The 16,430-nt window shown below is 35.9% G+C and overlaps 1 protein-coding gene across 2 annotated transcripts in view; it reads left to right on the top strand.

Moving 5' to 3' along the window:
- kcnq5.L (potassium channel, voltage gated KQT-like subfamily Q, member 5 L homeolog) overlaps window positions 1-16,430 on the top strand; it is a 290,294-nt gene that overhangs the window by 257,321 nt on the left and 16,543 nt on the right. The window contains exon 9 of one of the 2 annotated variants that reach the window (XM_018240565.2): window positions 680-706. The exons of the other annotated variant lie outside the window; for it this stretch is intronic. Coding sequence (XP_018096054.2) covers window positions 680-706 — 27 coding nt within the window. The remainder of the gene's footprint in view (window positions 1-679; window positions 707-16,430) is intronic. 2 annotated transcript variants of the gene reach the window in all.

Here is a 16,430-nt window from a genome sequence, read left to right as displayed (position 1 = left end):
CTGAAACATAATGAATAACATTTCTAGCCTGCATTTATACTTGAACTTTAGTTCTCCTTTAAGTCTCCATAACTGTGGGGAAAAATATACACACCCAATAGTTATTTAGAAGCTGTAAAAAAAATGCAATTGGAGCCTGGGGCGATTTGGTTTAAAATTTGATTTTTTTATTTAATTAAAGTGTTCAAATAATGTCAAGAGCAATTGTTGGACAAACAAGGTAGAATTACAAAATGCAATCCCAATATTTATTAAAATCAAATAACTTTGCAAATACCTCTATCCAAATTTTATTGCTGAAGGAAAATATAAATTGACTGAAATCTACTTCATCACCGCAGATACCTTTATTCATTTAAACTCTACACCTTTCTGTTAAGTATATGTCAGCAATGCATTTTGCTTCACTAAGTGCTTTGCCAACTCAGTCTGCTGTGGTATGTACTATGCATGTTGCATGTATGAAAAGGATTGTGGGAGGAGAATGGAAACATACTTTGGTTTGGTGCTTTCATTTTTGCTTAAGCGTATTGTGCCTGCACATGGTCTTGCATCCAATAATTCATTTATATTTTTTTTATCCCAGTTGTAAAGTTGTCTACTACATTGTTTAGCATATTAATAATTAATACAGTTTGCTTAATTACATTGTTTCTCTTTCATTTACTAATGCGTGAAGGAAAGAACAAGGAGAGGCATCTGGCAGGTTTGTATCTGAACAATTTACTGCTTGTATAAAAAAGAATATTGACATTTATACATTTCCGTATGCAAAAGTACTTTAAATATATGAATTGTTATAAAAATGTACTTTAGATTAATTCATAAATGAGTATCATTTGTCAATATCAGGCAGTGTAAAAAAAATAGAATGGGTGTATTATAAAGGCAATGCAATGAATGGATCAGAAAAAGGGTGTTATCATAGACACTATACTACAAACAGCTTACAATCTCGGCCTGTTCATTTAAGAGATATTGCTTGATAAGAATTGCAATAAACTGGTTTGTGAGAGGTAAGAGCTGTAACTGGCTTATGTAGACCACTGTTTTACCTAAATCAGGTTGCTAATCTCTCTCTTCTGACAATATCTTAAAGGAGAAGGAAATTCCCTGGGTGCAAAAACCCTCCCCCCTCCCCTGTGTTGCCCCCCTCCCTCATCCCCCCTGGCCTACCTGTCCCGCCGGGCAAATGCCCCTAACTTGTTACCTCTCTGCGCAGGTCCAGTCCACGGAGCTCACAGGCACCATCTTCTCCCAAGCGGTCTTCTTCCTGCTTTGACCGGCGTTTTTGGCGCATGCGCAGTAGGAGCATTTACCGGGTACGGATCTACTGCGCTTGCGCTGTATGTCACGAAGTTTTCCGATTTCACTTTGTGACATTCGTCGCGTGCGCAGTAGATCCGTACCCGGTAAATGCTCCTACTGCGCATGCGCCAAAAACGCCGGTCAAAGCAGGAAGAAGACCGCTTGGGAGAAGATGGCGCCTGTGAGCTCCGTGGACAGGACCTGCGCAGAGAGGTGAGTAACAAGTTAGGGGCATTTGCCCGGCGGGACAGGTAGGCCAGGGGGGAGGAGGGAGGGGGGGCAACACAGGGGAGGGGGAGAGATTTTTGCGCCCAGGGGGTTTCCTTCTCCTTTAAAGCAGGGGTATGGCCCCCAACCTATTATGCCCATGAGCCACGTTCAAATGTAAAAAGAGTTTGGGAGCAAAACAAACATGAAAAAGATCCTGACGGTGCTGCAAATGGCTATTTGGTAGCCCCTTTGTATACTGGCAGCATACTGGAGGTTTTTTTTGTCAGCCAGGATTTAAAAAATAAGCACCTGCTTTAAGACCACTGGGAGTAACATGCAAGGGGTTGGTGAGCAACATATTGCTTATGAGCCACTCATTGGGGACCACTGCCTTGAAGGAATGCTGAATGGGTGGCCTTGCTGTAGCTGAATATAAATTATAAGAGTGATCATTGTTGCCCTATTCTACCCCTGTCCATCCCTTACTCTTAGCTGACCATATATATAAAATAACAACCAATCACCAGGTAGCAATTCTTGCATAATTTGCCCTTTTTTCCACAAAAAGCATCTCAGCTTTTTATTTATTAAAAAAACACACTTGTGAAGAAAAAAAATCCTGCACAAGGGAAAAATATCAATTGATACAATAAAACTTAAGCAAGATTAAGATCTCTCACCCCTGATGCAAATAATAATGAACTGCCCGTGTCAAGCATTGGTTGTTGTTGTCATTCTTTATGGATGGTGTTGGATACAGTACTGGGTTCAGTTAATGGATATCTGTTGGTACATTCACTTTAGCAAAGTTCTCAGTAATAGTACTGCTGATTATTTCAATTGATGGAATTATTTTAATTAATGAAATTTAAAAACCTAGAAGAATTATTTTCTTTATCTAAAGTTATACCAGTTAATTAGAGGCACACCATATGAGGACATCTAATTATATTGGTAGAAGTGAATTAAGCATGTATTTATTATGGAGCTGTTTGCAAGTACAAGTTTGATTTATGCATTTTAACAGTAGCTTTTTATTATAATGTGTTGGGATATTTTTTTTTACACATTGAGAGTGGGAGCTTTAGGCTAGCTACTTGTGTTTTCTACATATGTGTAAGTGTGTAAAGATGGCAGGTCATTGGGAAGTATTATTAAAATTACCTTTTGAATTTGATTTAAATAAACAAGATACTGAGTGTTTGTATTAAAACTCTTGAAAACTCCAGTGTTTCTGTTTTGGTTTTATTTGTATTGAGGTAGTGCAGCAGGGTCTCGGTGACCTAGCAGATTATTCATATATTTCTCTGTTTCCTTTATTTTGGCAATTACATGTACAAGAAAGTCTAACCCCATAGTGGGAGGGAGTCCTTAAAAAGCTAAAATCCTTGCAGACCTCTGTAACTGCTGTCTGGTCATAGATTAATAACAGGTAGCCATAAGTAGTAGTTATTGAAGGTAATAACAGTGCAACCAGCTCCCAGGTCTAAGGAGGATGTTATTTTCTTAACATCAGGATTCTGGACCTTATTACATAACTTTAACAAGCACAACACTTTGGTGCACATTTGGCAAACTGAAAACTTTAATATTACTGAGACCAATCAAGAAAAAATGAAAGGAGGGTATTATTTGGGTTAAATTATTAAATTAGTTCAGAAATGAACAATCTTTGGTGACTAGTACAGGTAGGGGATCAGTTAACTGGAAACCTGCTATCCAGAAAGCTCCAAAGTAAGGACATCTCCCATAGATTCCGTTTTATCCAATTTATTCTTACTTATACATTGTCTGAGCAATTCTAAGGAGCTGTGTTTATGTTTGATCCCACTAGAATTGCAATAATTGCTAATGCTATCAAAGATTAAATATAAAAGGGTTTATTGATACTGCATATATTATACATTTTATTAATATTATTTGGCATGCTGGAGTAGTATTTTCCAAAAAAATAAATATTCTTGGGAGTTGTAAAGTGATATAGAATGCAGGGAAGAAGCAAGGAAAATAATTTTGAGATGCACAAAGGTGACTTGGAAAGAGATTTCAGTCTGTTCTGTCAGAACAATAAAAAAAAACAGTACAATTTAATGCATTTAGTGCTTCTTTAAAGCTTTTTCTCAAGAGAAGGGTATGAACATAACATTTATATTAAGTACACAGTTATTGTATGTTTGCTATAGTGGCTATATAATCTTTTATGTGAGAATCTAGTTTAAATGTTTATTCATACAATTAACTGTTCGATATTAACGATATTAACTGTCATATAATGGAAAATGTTTAGACCAGTATTTTATTTGTTTTGGTTTTGGAAGGTATATATATATATATATATATATATATATATATATATATATATATATATATATATATATATATATATATATAAAAGTGTGAAGAGACAGCACTCCAAGGATTTAACGAACAACAAAATGTATCAAAAATAGGTAGGTTTATTGAATCCGACGTTTCAGTTCCTCACAGGAACTTTCATCAGGGAAAAAGGTATTTCCCTGATGAAAGTTCCTGTGAGGAACTGAAACGTCGGATTCAATAAACCTACCTATTTTTGATACATTTTGTTGTTCGTTAAATCCTTGGAGTGCTGTCTCTTCACACTTTTATCAATTTACCTCTTGGATTAGCACCCAGGTCATTTCTTTCTTATGGTGTGCGGACTATATGCATTGCTGTATATATATATATATATATATATATATATATAGTGAAGAATGGACCCGCACTCCAATGTTCTTAGTGAAAAAAATGATGTGTTTTATTCACAATGCATATCCAACGTTTCGGTCCAAGCTTACAGTGCTTAAATCCCTTTAAAATTGGCGCCAAGTATGACGTCATAGGATGGAAAAACCCCATGTTAAACATTCAGAACATTCGTATTGTGGTAAATACAAAAAAATGTAATACATACAATTCACCACTGAGTGCGCTAACCACAATTGACTTTATATATATATATATATATATATATATATATATATATATATATATATATATATATATACACACACACAATTAAATGAATAAAGATGTGTAAGAAAAAAAAAGAATAAATACTTTTAGTGGAACAGATTTATTAAACATCCGCTACAGTTTAATGTAATGTTCCATTTAAAGTAATACAATTGTTGGCAGCTTTTTACTCTGCAGTCTATCACTTTCAGCAACAATTTCAGACAGCACAATAATTTGCACTGAATATTACAAAATCCCTGCTGCTTTACAACATGTTTTTCAAAAATCTTGCTGTCAATAGAATAATGACTAAATAAGTGCACGAGCTCTTGATTTAATGCTCAAATTAATGGTTTGCAGTATTGCAGTGGACTGTAATAACTCTGCCCTGCCAACTGTTCTGTGAAGACTAAAAAATAATTTATAGGCTATAGCTGTTAATTTTAATAAATTAGGAGTAACTGTATGTCTCATCTCATATTTAAGATTGTTAAATAATGTTAAAATGATTAAATGTCTCCTTATATGTGTTTTATACTCTACTACTTCATTATTGGGCTTTTCAATAGCATGTGCAAATTTTATAAGTATAGTTGCCTATAGCACCCAGTCGGCTATTAGCTCTAGTGCACTGGGAATAATGAGAGCCATTATCTGGTTATTGTTGTTATCCCCAGCTGCACTAGAGTAAATTTGCACCATGATAAAAAGCCAATGAATATGTGCTTAACTTCACAAAAGGGAAATATATCTTTATCTATTTATTGGATGGCTTTATTCTACATAAAAACATTAAATAGTAAATTGTGTCTACTCTTTTCTCAATATTTGCATTGAATACTTTTAGACATCTCTCTCTGCCAGTGTTTCCATTGACCGTGGTGTAAGAATTCTCAATCCCTGCAGATGCTTTAGGCAACATGTTTACAACAGATTCCTGGTGACAGGAAGACGGAACAGTTTGATCAGTGCCGGACTGGGGTGTGGACACCCCAGTCTTGAAACCTGGATCCTGCCTACCCCTACCACCACTCCCCTGTGCACCACATCTCCTTACTTGCATCCACTATCAGGGACAGAGTGCAGGCCATAGCCCACAAGGGCCGGGCCCCACCAGGTTTTCCCTGGTGTCCCGCCAGCCCAGTCCCACCCTGACTTTGCATCAGTTATTAGTACTGCTCCAGCAGAATTCTGCACTGAAATCCATTTCTCAAAAGAGCAATTTCCCAGCTGCCCCAAGTCATGTGACGTGTGCTCTGATAAACTTCAATCACTCTTTACTGCTGTACTGCAAGTTGGAGTCATATCACCCCACTCCCTTTCCCCCCCAGCAGCCAAACAAAAGAACAATGGGAAGGTAACCAGATAACAGCTCCCTAACACAAGATAACAGCTGCCTGGTAGATCTAAAAACAACACTCAATAGTAAAAACCCATGTCCCACTGAGACACATTCAGTTACATTGAGAAGGAAAAACAGCAGCCTGCCAGAAAGCATTTCTCTCCTAAAGTGCAGGCACAAGTCACATGACCAGGGACAAAATGTCAGATTTCAAAATTGAATATAAAAAAATCTGTTTGCTCTTTTGAGAAATGGATTTCAGTGCAGAATTCTGCTAGAGCAGCACTATTAACTGATGTGTTTTGAAAAAAACGTTTTCCGATGACAGGATCCCTTTAACTACTACTGTTTCTCTGATAGCTGCAGAGGTCAAAACATCAGTTCCTTATTTTACAGCAGCAAGAGCTGTTGTGTTCTGAAGGTTTGCCACCTGACTGGTATTTCACAAGCCTAGCTGGTAAAATAGTAGCCAAGTGCAGGCTGATATTACAAATTGACAGGCAATGTATTTGCTGGGAAATTTGTAATATCTAGTTGTTCTGCCCCAAACCCCTCTCTGCTTCCCCAATCCCTGTCTTCTTACCAAATCCGAAGTGCTTCAGTCCCTTTATGGCTCAGGCGGCCATGGAAACATCACGATTCTGCCGCTCATTGCCCTGCGGGTGCACCCTTACGTCATCATCTGATAAGGCCAGAACTAAATAGTGACCATTTCTAGAAATTGCCTTTAACTGCAGACATTCAGAGAAGGATATTCCCGTAGATACAACAAATTAAAAGGTAGGACAAAGCCCTCTTCTAAATAAGTAATATATTTCATGTTTTGTTCGAAGACATACAGACTTTTGTTTAGAATATTTAGAGCTGTTGTCAAATGTGGTAAGGCCTAACCCTTGTGCTATTAGTTCACTGCATTGTAACGTGATCCTATATCTCCCCTCCCTCCTAGTAAGCTTTGTAGTAATAAACAGAAGCTCTTCAGGATGTACACCTCAAGGAAACCTAGGTATTCAGCATCCTGTCTGCTCCTGTGATTTCTGAGAATGCCAACTAAAGCAGGTGCATGATTAGTGACTTAGCAGTTTGAATTTCAATGCTGTGCCTTTTCCTCCTGCGACATTAACTTTCGTTTTTTTGTATAGGGTTCTGAAAGTGCTTGTAATGTTCACTGCTGCTTGCTGCCTGGTATAATGAATTGTGATCTGGCAGTATGTGGTGGCCAGACACGCTGATATCTTATAAATAGAAACTTCTGGCCTACAACAAACAGCTGCACTGCAGAATGCATGGGCTTTATAAGCAGGCTGCCCTCTTGTTCTTCAGTTGGAAACAGAATGCCCCCTACATATCAACAGCTAAAACAGATACTCCACAGATGGGTCATTGATAACATTGGTGTCCAGAGGGATTAAGGACAGGATACACCTGCTGCGTAAAGCTTTCTAAATTCTGTCAAATCTTAGGTTTCTCTTCTGAGAAATTATCCTAAATCATTAATGTCTGTGAGTAAAGAATGATATCTAACAGTTGTAAGGCAATTACACAGGCAAAGCAAAAGAACAGAAATGGGATGAATTTCATTCACCTCTTTTTACCAAACATAATTACGCAACTCTGAAACTTTAAAAATACAGGTATAAGATCCAGAACCCCATTATCCAGAAAGCTCTGCATTACAGGATGGCCATCTCCCAATAATTCAGTAATTTAAAAAAAATCATTTCCTTTTCTCTGTAATAAAAAACAGTACCTTGTACTGGATCCCAACTAAGAAATAATTGATATAACAATCAATCCTATAAGATTTAACATTTAAATGATTTATTTAAAATGCTTAAGCTATTGAGATCCAAATTAAGAGAAGAACCCTTATCTGGAGAACCCCAGGTACCGAGCATTCTGGATAACAGGTCCTGTACTTGCACTTCAAAATAATTAGAGCACCAATGCATTTTTTTGTCAAAAGTAATTTCACCAGGTCCAGGCTGAAGAACTTCTATTCATTATAAATGTACAGCAGCCACATTAGCATCTCATTATCTAAGTCCATGTAAATATTCAATACACATCATTGCTTTATAACAGAAATTTGCCATAGTGTTTCCCCCATATGGTTTTTTGGGGAAAATAGGCTGGCATAAATTTGCTACATACTTACATCAGCAAAACTTGAGCATATTCCACTTTGGCATTACTACATGGCATAAGTAAGATTTAGGGGCCGATTCACTAAGGGTCGAATTTCGAAGTAAAAAATACTTCGAAATTCGACCCTCGAATTGAAATCCTTCGACTTCGAATATCGAAGGATTTAGCGCTAAACGTTCGTTCGATCGATCGATTTTTCGTTCGATCGAACGATTAAATCCTTCGAATCGAACGATTCGAAGGATTTTAATCCAACGATCGAAGGAAAATCCTTCGATCAAAAAAAGTTTAGCAAGCCTATGGGGACATTCCCCATAGGCTAACATTGACTTCGGTAGGTTTTATCTGCCGAAGTAGGGGGTCGAAGTTTTTTTTAAAGGGAAAGTACTTTGACTATCGAATGGTCGAATAGTCGAACGATTTTTACTTCGAATCGTTCGATTTCGTTAGAATTCGAACGAATTTAACCAATTCGATGGTCGAAGTACCCAAAAAATACTTCGAAATTCTAATTTTTTTCATTCGAATCCTTCACTCGAAGTTAGTGAATCTGCCCCCAAAAGTAAGTATGAAACGTTACTATGAAAATACGCCTTTGGCCATTGTAGGTGAGCTTAGTATACAGGCATTTAACTGTGAGGGATAACTTATATAAATATTTTTCCATAACCCAGAGTTACTCTGAAGGACCAAGCAGACAGGGGTGCATATTAAATGAAACAATATGTCTGTAGCATTTGGTGGTATTGTTTAGTACAACAAATAGCACATGTTATAGGGGTGAGGTCAATTAATCCATATCAACCAGTCAACAGCAAGCATTAACATTTGTTCACCATATGATTGGTTGCTACTGGTCATAACCCATATGATTGGATTACTTGAACTGTGCAGACTTGTGTGTTTTGTAGTATTAACCCCCTTGATTTTAAAATTAAAGCTATAGGCAGAGCACACATCAAAGCCCTTTCTACTGGGCTCATGTTCAACAAAGATTCATACTGATGCTAAATATTAGAGACATGTTGATCTGATTAATGTCCAACAAGTTTCCCATTATACCACTCAGATGCTGTTATTTTGCCCTTTCAGGCTCTGTTAGGTAATTGGAATATGTTGGTTTGGCCTTTTAAATAATTACATACCTTTTACATAATTGTCAGTATTAGGCTCCAGGACTGGATTTTACCTGTATCAGGGAACATTATCTAATCCTTAGAGTGTTACATTAGAAAGTGGGCAGTTAAATAGTGTTCAATTGTGGAAAGGAAGTGGAAGCAGGATCTGGAATCTGATTATCTAATCTTAATAGTGTCCAACTGTAACTGCATGCAGTAGGTTTTCATATCTGACCTTTTCGGTTTCATTGCATTGAGTAGGTTGGTTCCTAAATATGTTAAATTACTGCAGCATGAAGTACTGTGTGCATGTATAATGTCCAATGTGCATGCTATTTACTGGCAGCTGCATTTATTCCATGTGCTTCTAGAATGTTAACAAAATTATAATGTTGTAGGGAAAAGGTAAAATCTGAAACGTTATGGGAGACAGCTGGGAAATATAATAAATAATATTTCAGTAATATGTTACCTTTGAAGTTCTACAGAAATTTAAGGACAGTAATTGTGGTTTTTTTAAGAAAGGGCACGTGTTGCATACTGTACATTTCAGTACTTGGGTTTTATTTTATATTTATTTATACTTATAGTTGCAGTGACACTTTCTATATGCATCATATTATAATGGTTAGAAGGAGCTGTCAGCAAATTTCATTCTCTTAAAACTAGGGATGCACTGAATCCACAATTTGGGATTCGGCCAAATCCCTGAATCGTTCATGAAAGAATCGTCCGAATACCGAACCGACCCCTTCAGTTACATTGAGTAGGAGAAACAATAGCCTATCTGAAATCAGTTCTATTGTGGAATTACATTTTATATGGTAGAGTGAATTATTTGTAGTGTAAACAGTGTAGTTTAGAAATAAAAAGTACACCATAAAAATCATGACAGAATCCCTTTAATGAGTGGTGATAGGTGGAGAGTGGTATTATGCTTGCTACTGTTCACTCGGAGGGCAGCAGTTGTCAAAATACCCTTTGTGCCACTAGTCTAAAAACCTTCATTCGTTATTTTTGGCAATACTAGAGGTTCAAATGTAATGTTTTTATAAAGTTTATAAGTAAATTGTACTTGTTTACATTGTCTCTGCTAAGCTACCTTGTCTCTTTCACTCCTATTGTTAAGACACCTACTGGTATTCCAAGCAGCATTGTAGGAAATTATGATGAGACATTCAAATAAAGAGTAAATAATCCTGCTTTGTCTTGTGGGACTGTAGCTCTCATCCTGGGAATATATCTAAAATACACAACAAGGCAAGATAGGTATCTGTTTGCTAGAAAGCTAATACAAATACAAAGACAAGTCAGGCCAGGAAATGTCCAATACAAAAACAGTGTCAAAAACTTTTAAAGCAGCAAAGGTTGCCTTAATTTTAATGGTGTGGCCGCATACTCAATCTGTAACGCCTTACGTTCTTTGGGGCATGTCTACTTTAATAGAAAACAGTGCAGAAATTCACTTAATTTCTATTATATGATATAACAATTTGCATATAAATCTGTAAATGCTATAACATGCCCTTCTATATAAGTGCAAATTGATATAACAGTTCAGTTTTAAATTACATTATGGAAAAACACAGTTCTTCTAAGAAAATTGCTTTTTTGTGCACAAAAAAAGTTAATCTTTAAAAAAATAAGAGGTTCCTTGGGAGGTTGCTTCATAGTAACTCTATCTACAAGTTCATTTTATTCTAGAAGAAATTAGTGTTTTTAATTGCATTGATTATCTGATAGTATAAATGTTCTAAGTATGAAATGATGGGCAGCAAGCCAAAGTATTCTTATGCAGATACCACTTTTAGCTTTAGGAACTCACACGTGGTTTTAGGAACTGAAGGCTCCAGATTCCATTATTAATAAACTACAATTTAAAGTAAAAAATCTGCCCCACAGGCGGAGGGTTATTTTTTTGTTGGGGGAGGCTAAAGGCGGAAATATACAGGCAGTCTTAAAGTGAATTTTTAATTATTAATGCTGATAAGTATTAACTAAGGAAGGATGGAGTTCGAGATACAGTAAATTAGTCTGAATGAGTTTTAGTTACTTTGTTTTTTGAACTAGTGAGGTTTAAAGTTTTGCGTCTTCTGCTTAAAGGGGTGAAAATCTTTTTCATTGGTGTCTGATGGGCACACTTATAGAGCAAGAAAAAAAGCACTGACAGGCAGACAGCTCGTGTATGCTGGTAAATTAAGTATTTGATATCTTGAGAAGCAGTGGGCACTATGATATGGGACCTGTTATCCACACAGCTTGGGACCTGGGGTTTTCCGGAAAACGGATCTTTCCATAATTAGATCTCCATACCTAAAGTCTACTAAAAACATGTAAATATTAATTAAACCTAACAATTGGTATACCTTAGTAAAGCATCTAGGAAGGGATTTTTTATTATTGCAAAGAAAAAAAAAAAGAAAATTTAATTATTTAAAATGGAGTTTAGGGGTGATGACTTTTCTATAATTTGGAGCTTTCTGGAAAAAAACTGGATTCTGGATAGGTATCACACATTTTATATGGTTAGTCAGTGGGTACAGTCCTAAATATAATAAAAGTTAGTGGGTACTGGCACCCCAAGTATATTATACAGTACAAGCATGTGATACTTGGCAGTGGGCACTGATAACTAAAGCACCCCAGCACAATTCTGTTATAAGGTACAGTGTAGAAACTTTGCCACTGTTGCACTACCAACATAGTCAACGCTATTTTTATCTTAAAGGAAAACTATACCCCCAAAATGAATACTTAAGCAACAGATAGTTTATATCAAATTGAATGACATATTTAAGAATCTTACCAAACTGGAATATATATTTACATAAATATTGCCCTTTTACATCTCTTGCCTTGAACCACCATTTCGTGACTCTATCTGTGCTGCCTCAGAGATCACCTGACCAGAAATACTACAACACTAACTGTAACAGGAAGAAGTGAGGAAGCAAAAGACACAACTCTGTCTGTTAATTGGCTCATGTGACCTAACATGTGGTTTGTATGTGTGCACAGTGAATCGTACGATCTCAGGGGGCGGCCCTTAATTTTTAAAATGGCAATTTTCTATTTATGATTACCCAATGGCACATACTACTAAAAAAGTATATTATTATGATAATGGTTCATTTACATGAAGCAGGGTTTTAAACATGAGCTGTTTTACTCAGTATCTTTTAATAGAGACCTACATTGTTTTGGGGGTATAGTTTTCCTTTAACTAGGTTTGGGGAGGCTTAGCTGCGGCAGCTGCGGGTGAAGCAACAAAAGCAAAAAATTTATTGGTTGCCATAGATTGGCCCCTAGTTGTAAATTTACCCAGTGTTGACAGCCATCATAAGATAGGAATGTAATATTTTGCTGCAATAAATTCCTTTAGTTCTAATGTTTTTTTGAACACCAACACATTGTTTTATCTTTGCAATGGTGCTGGTATCTTAATACCAGCCTAAGATGAATTCTCAGGACATCTGACAATTGAAGTTAAATAGATGTTTCTAATATGTGTGCCCCAAAGCGACAATTTTGTCTGATATTGATGACATATTACATATATATCCAGTGTGCACCATTTGCTAAATGGGAGTGTCATTTTTTGATCTAGTTATATTTGCCTGTGAAATGTGAGGTAAGAATTACCAAAAGGAGCATGAAGAATTGCACTAGGGATTCGATTACTGTCACAGGGTGACAGCCCAGCTTTGTTATTTGACCTGACATACACTATAGTAATGCAGGTATCACATGCCCATATCACACTGATATTTGCAGTAACTTGTGCTTTATATTCAGTGCAAAAATATATATGGAGGAGAAGGGATTAAAATTATATAAATGATAAAATAATTTTGATGTCATCTCATCTGATAACTCTCAATACATATGGTATGCTTTATTAAACAGACAGGGAAATAGTCAACAAACAGTCCTCTCTTCTGTTTATACAGGTATGGAATCCATTACCCCGAATCCAGTTATTCAGAAAGCTCCGAATCACAGAAAGGTCATCTCCCATAGACTCCATTTTAAACAATCCAAATTTTTTTTCCTCTGTAGTAATAAAACAGTACCTTGTCCCAACAAAGATATGATTGTTCTTCTTGGAGGCCAACACAATTTATTTTTTGTTTTATTGAATGTTTTAAAAAATGTTGAGCATACTGGATTTAAAGTATTGTGATCCAAATTACAGAAAGATTCTGGATAACGGGTCCCATACCTATACTGTGAAACAGCATTTTTAATGAAATGTCATGTTTACTTAACCTCTGGCTCTGCCTCTGTTTCTGTTCTATAACAAAAACTTTTTTTGGCTTCACATTCTAATCAGATTTGGTAATATCTAGTTCTAGCTGTTATACACATCTCCTCCAGCAGTTATAGTATTACACTGTATGAGTAAAGGAACTGTTATCCAAAATGTTGGGACCTGTGTTTTCTCAGAAGAGGGTTTTTCACATTGCCTTTGCATAGCACAGAATAGGAAACTGCATATCTGTAGTTTCAGAACTTTCTGGATAACAGTTTTCAGATATATAATAGATCCCATACCTACTGTATATATTTTTTAAAATTAAAACCCTGACTTTAACAATAGATAGTCCTGCTTATAATGTAATGGGATGGCAGATGTATTATAGAAAAATGAGTCTCAAGCTGAATTATGCTTTCAGAGACAAGAAAACTTAGAAGGATGATAGGAAAAAGGCAAGAATAACACTTTTAAATTTAGTTTTAAAGATAAATACGTACTGTGTGATGGGAGTGGGATTCTGGAAGGGAATATCTTAACCTTCAGGAACACTTGAAAAGTATAATGAGATTTTGTAACAGGGCTACCTCTCTACTATAATAGGGGACTGTAAATGATTTCTCTTTGCCAGTATGTCCCTGTTCCTTTTATATTTGGACTTGAAACCAATGTAATTTATAACTTTCATAAAATTATCATAATATCAATTTTACTTCATGGAGGGAAAGTCCATATTTCTCATGGAGACTGATAACACAGGCAGTCATCATATGCTATGCTGGTATTGCCTGTGTAACGCTTTAATCCGTAGTCTTTGTAAACTAAGGTTAAAAGAGATTTTTCTTCAGCCATTTGTTCTACCCATATAACATAAAACAATGTTTTCACCTTTGAATATTCTGTTTTGTTTTTGTCATAATAGTGTAATGTTCAAGGAAAAAAACACACACTGTGTTTTGTAAGGTTTTTGCAATCACATTTTATTCTTGTAGATAGGTTTCTAAGATTCTGATTCCCATCAATACCCTATTTTAAATCAACATAACAATATCCCTTGCTCATTTACTGTGCTGGGCAAAGTATAAAAACAGTGGGTAAAGGTTTTACTCACAATGCCCTGTTCTTCCAAGAATTCCAGTGTTATTTCATCCAGCCATCATTGTGCTTGATTCTGGGGCACAAACATTTGTTCCAGGAAATAAAATAGCTACTAGGTGTCATGTATGAAAGACATAAACATCCATTTGCACAGCCTTTACTTGCATTCTGTTCGTAAGTGTCAGAAGGGGCAGCCTGTGGGTTTAATATACTCTTTAGCTAGAGCATAGGTAGGAAAAATAATTAAAAGCATTGTTTTTGTAATACTACTATTCAGGAATCCTACTTTTAGCTAATTAGGATCTCTACACTTTTAGACAATTAATAAATCCAACACAAATGTCTGGTACTCCTAGAACATTGCAGCAAAGTAGATCCATATTACCTGATCGGCTAGGAACAATTGAAAAGAAAAGGGCTATACAAAAAAGGCAGTGAATTGGGTCAAGCAATGAATAAACGTGGGAGAACTTAACGGTCAGAGTTCAGCACCAGCTGCTGCACAAACACTGCGATTCCACACAGCCAGGTTCCATATAGAGCACAAGAAAAAATGGAGCACCAAAGGAGCCGATTATTGGTCCACTAAAAAATAGAAATGTATTAAAGAATCATTAAAAATGGTAAAGGCATGGCCAGAACATATTGTAGGCTGCCCACTTTACGCGTTTCGTGGCTGCCGGCCTCAGAAGTGCTTTGGGTCATCCATCATACACAGTCTGTCTCCTTTCTTATCATAGATTTTGAATAGTTTTTGTTGCATATCAAGATGCACATCTAGTACTATCACATGAACTTATAGAGCATTACATTGTCATCTTTTAGGTATTTTATTTATTTATCATTCTGTCCCTGTAATCGCCTAGGGAGATCGTTCTTACAATAGTTAGCAATTTCTTTATGAACTTATTATGAACTTTCTATGAAATCAGCTTTTACAGAATGCCTGTAAGTCAGAACTAGTAGCTATGGATGATGCCCAACTAAAATGAGATATGCCTGGATACATGCAGGCAAAACTGGTATTAAGAATTTGATAAAGAGCCTGAGAGGCTTGGTGTGTTTCTGCCAGACGATAATAAAGTCATTTGTAACTTTGTTTTTAACTTTTTCTACTTTCATATGGATACAGCTTTGTGCATTGTAGTGTCCAGGAACATTAAGACTTTCACATGGTGAAGATTTGTGAACTTGAGGTGATGATAGTACCATGTGAGTGGCTTAAGTTATAAAGGTAGAGATAGATAAATGGGGTGGTTTGGAAGAGTTTTACTTTTAATACAGAAGAAGAAAAAGGAGAAAAGTGAAGCTCAATTAAGAAGGCAGATTGATGTAAAGCAGATGAGCAACAAATTACAACAGCAACGAAGAAACACCTAACAAAGAAAAGCACCGCTTGGAAAAAAAAAAAAAAAATATATATATATATATATATATATATAATATTTCCTTATTTCCTTTCCTTCATTCTCAATGGATATCCTTTCACTTGCAGCATCCTAGTTTGTCATAGGAAAAGTTGTAAACATGGAAAAAAAATTTTGTGCCCAGTCACTACTCTTAAGGATTTCAAAAAAATATATTAAATATGTGTAAGGGGGAATTGTTCGCATTGCACATATTTTTTTCCATTATCAAATTTCATTTTATTACTTCTTGTAAAGTTTTAAAATTGATATCAGAATATCTATCCAGCTTTTCATGTCATCTGGAATATAAGAGGCGCTGATTTATTTATCACTTTTCTTTTCATCGCTCCAAATAATGCTTTGCAGTTGCATGGACTAATCTTTTCATTTTGTGTTTTGCTTGCTGGGAATTTTTGAGGCTTGCATGACTGTTTGTTGTAGCCATTTTACAAAATAAGCTTTGATTAACTTTTATTGTTAAAGAAATGATGTGATGATTATCATTAGCTTGAATACCTTGCATCATGTTAAATTTGCATCGTGTAAATTTTTATCAACTTTAA

Source organism: Xenopus laevis, chromosome 5L, assembly GCF_017654675.1.
Source record: "Xenopus laevis strain J_2021 chromosome 5L, Xenopus_laevis_v10.1, whole genome shotgun sequence".
NCBI lineage: Eukaryota > Metazoa > Chordata > Amphibia > Anura > Pipidae > Xenopus > Xenopus laevis.
The sequence above is the reverse complement of the archived record's forward strand: the minus strand, read 5'-3'. Positions and strand labels throughout refer to the sequence as shown.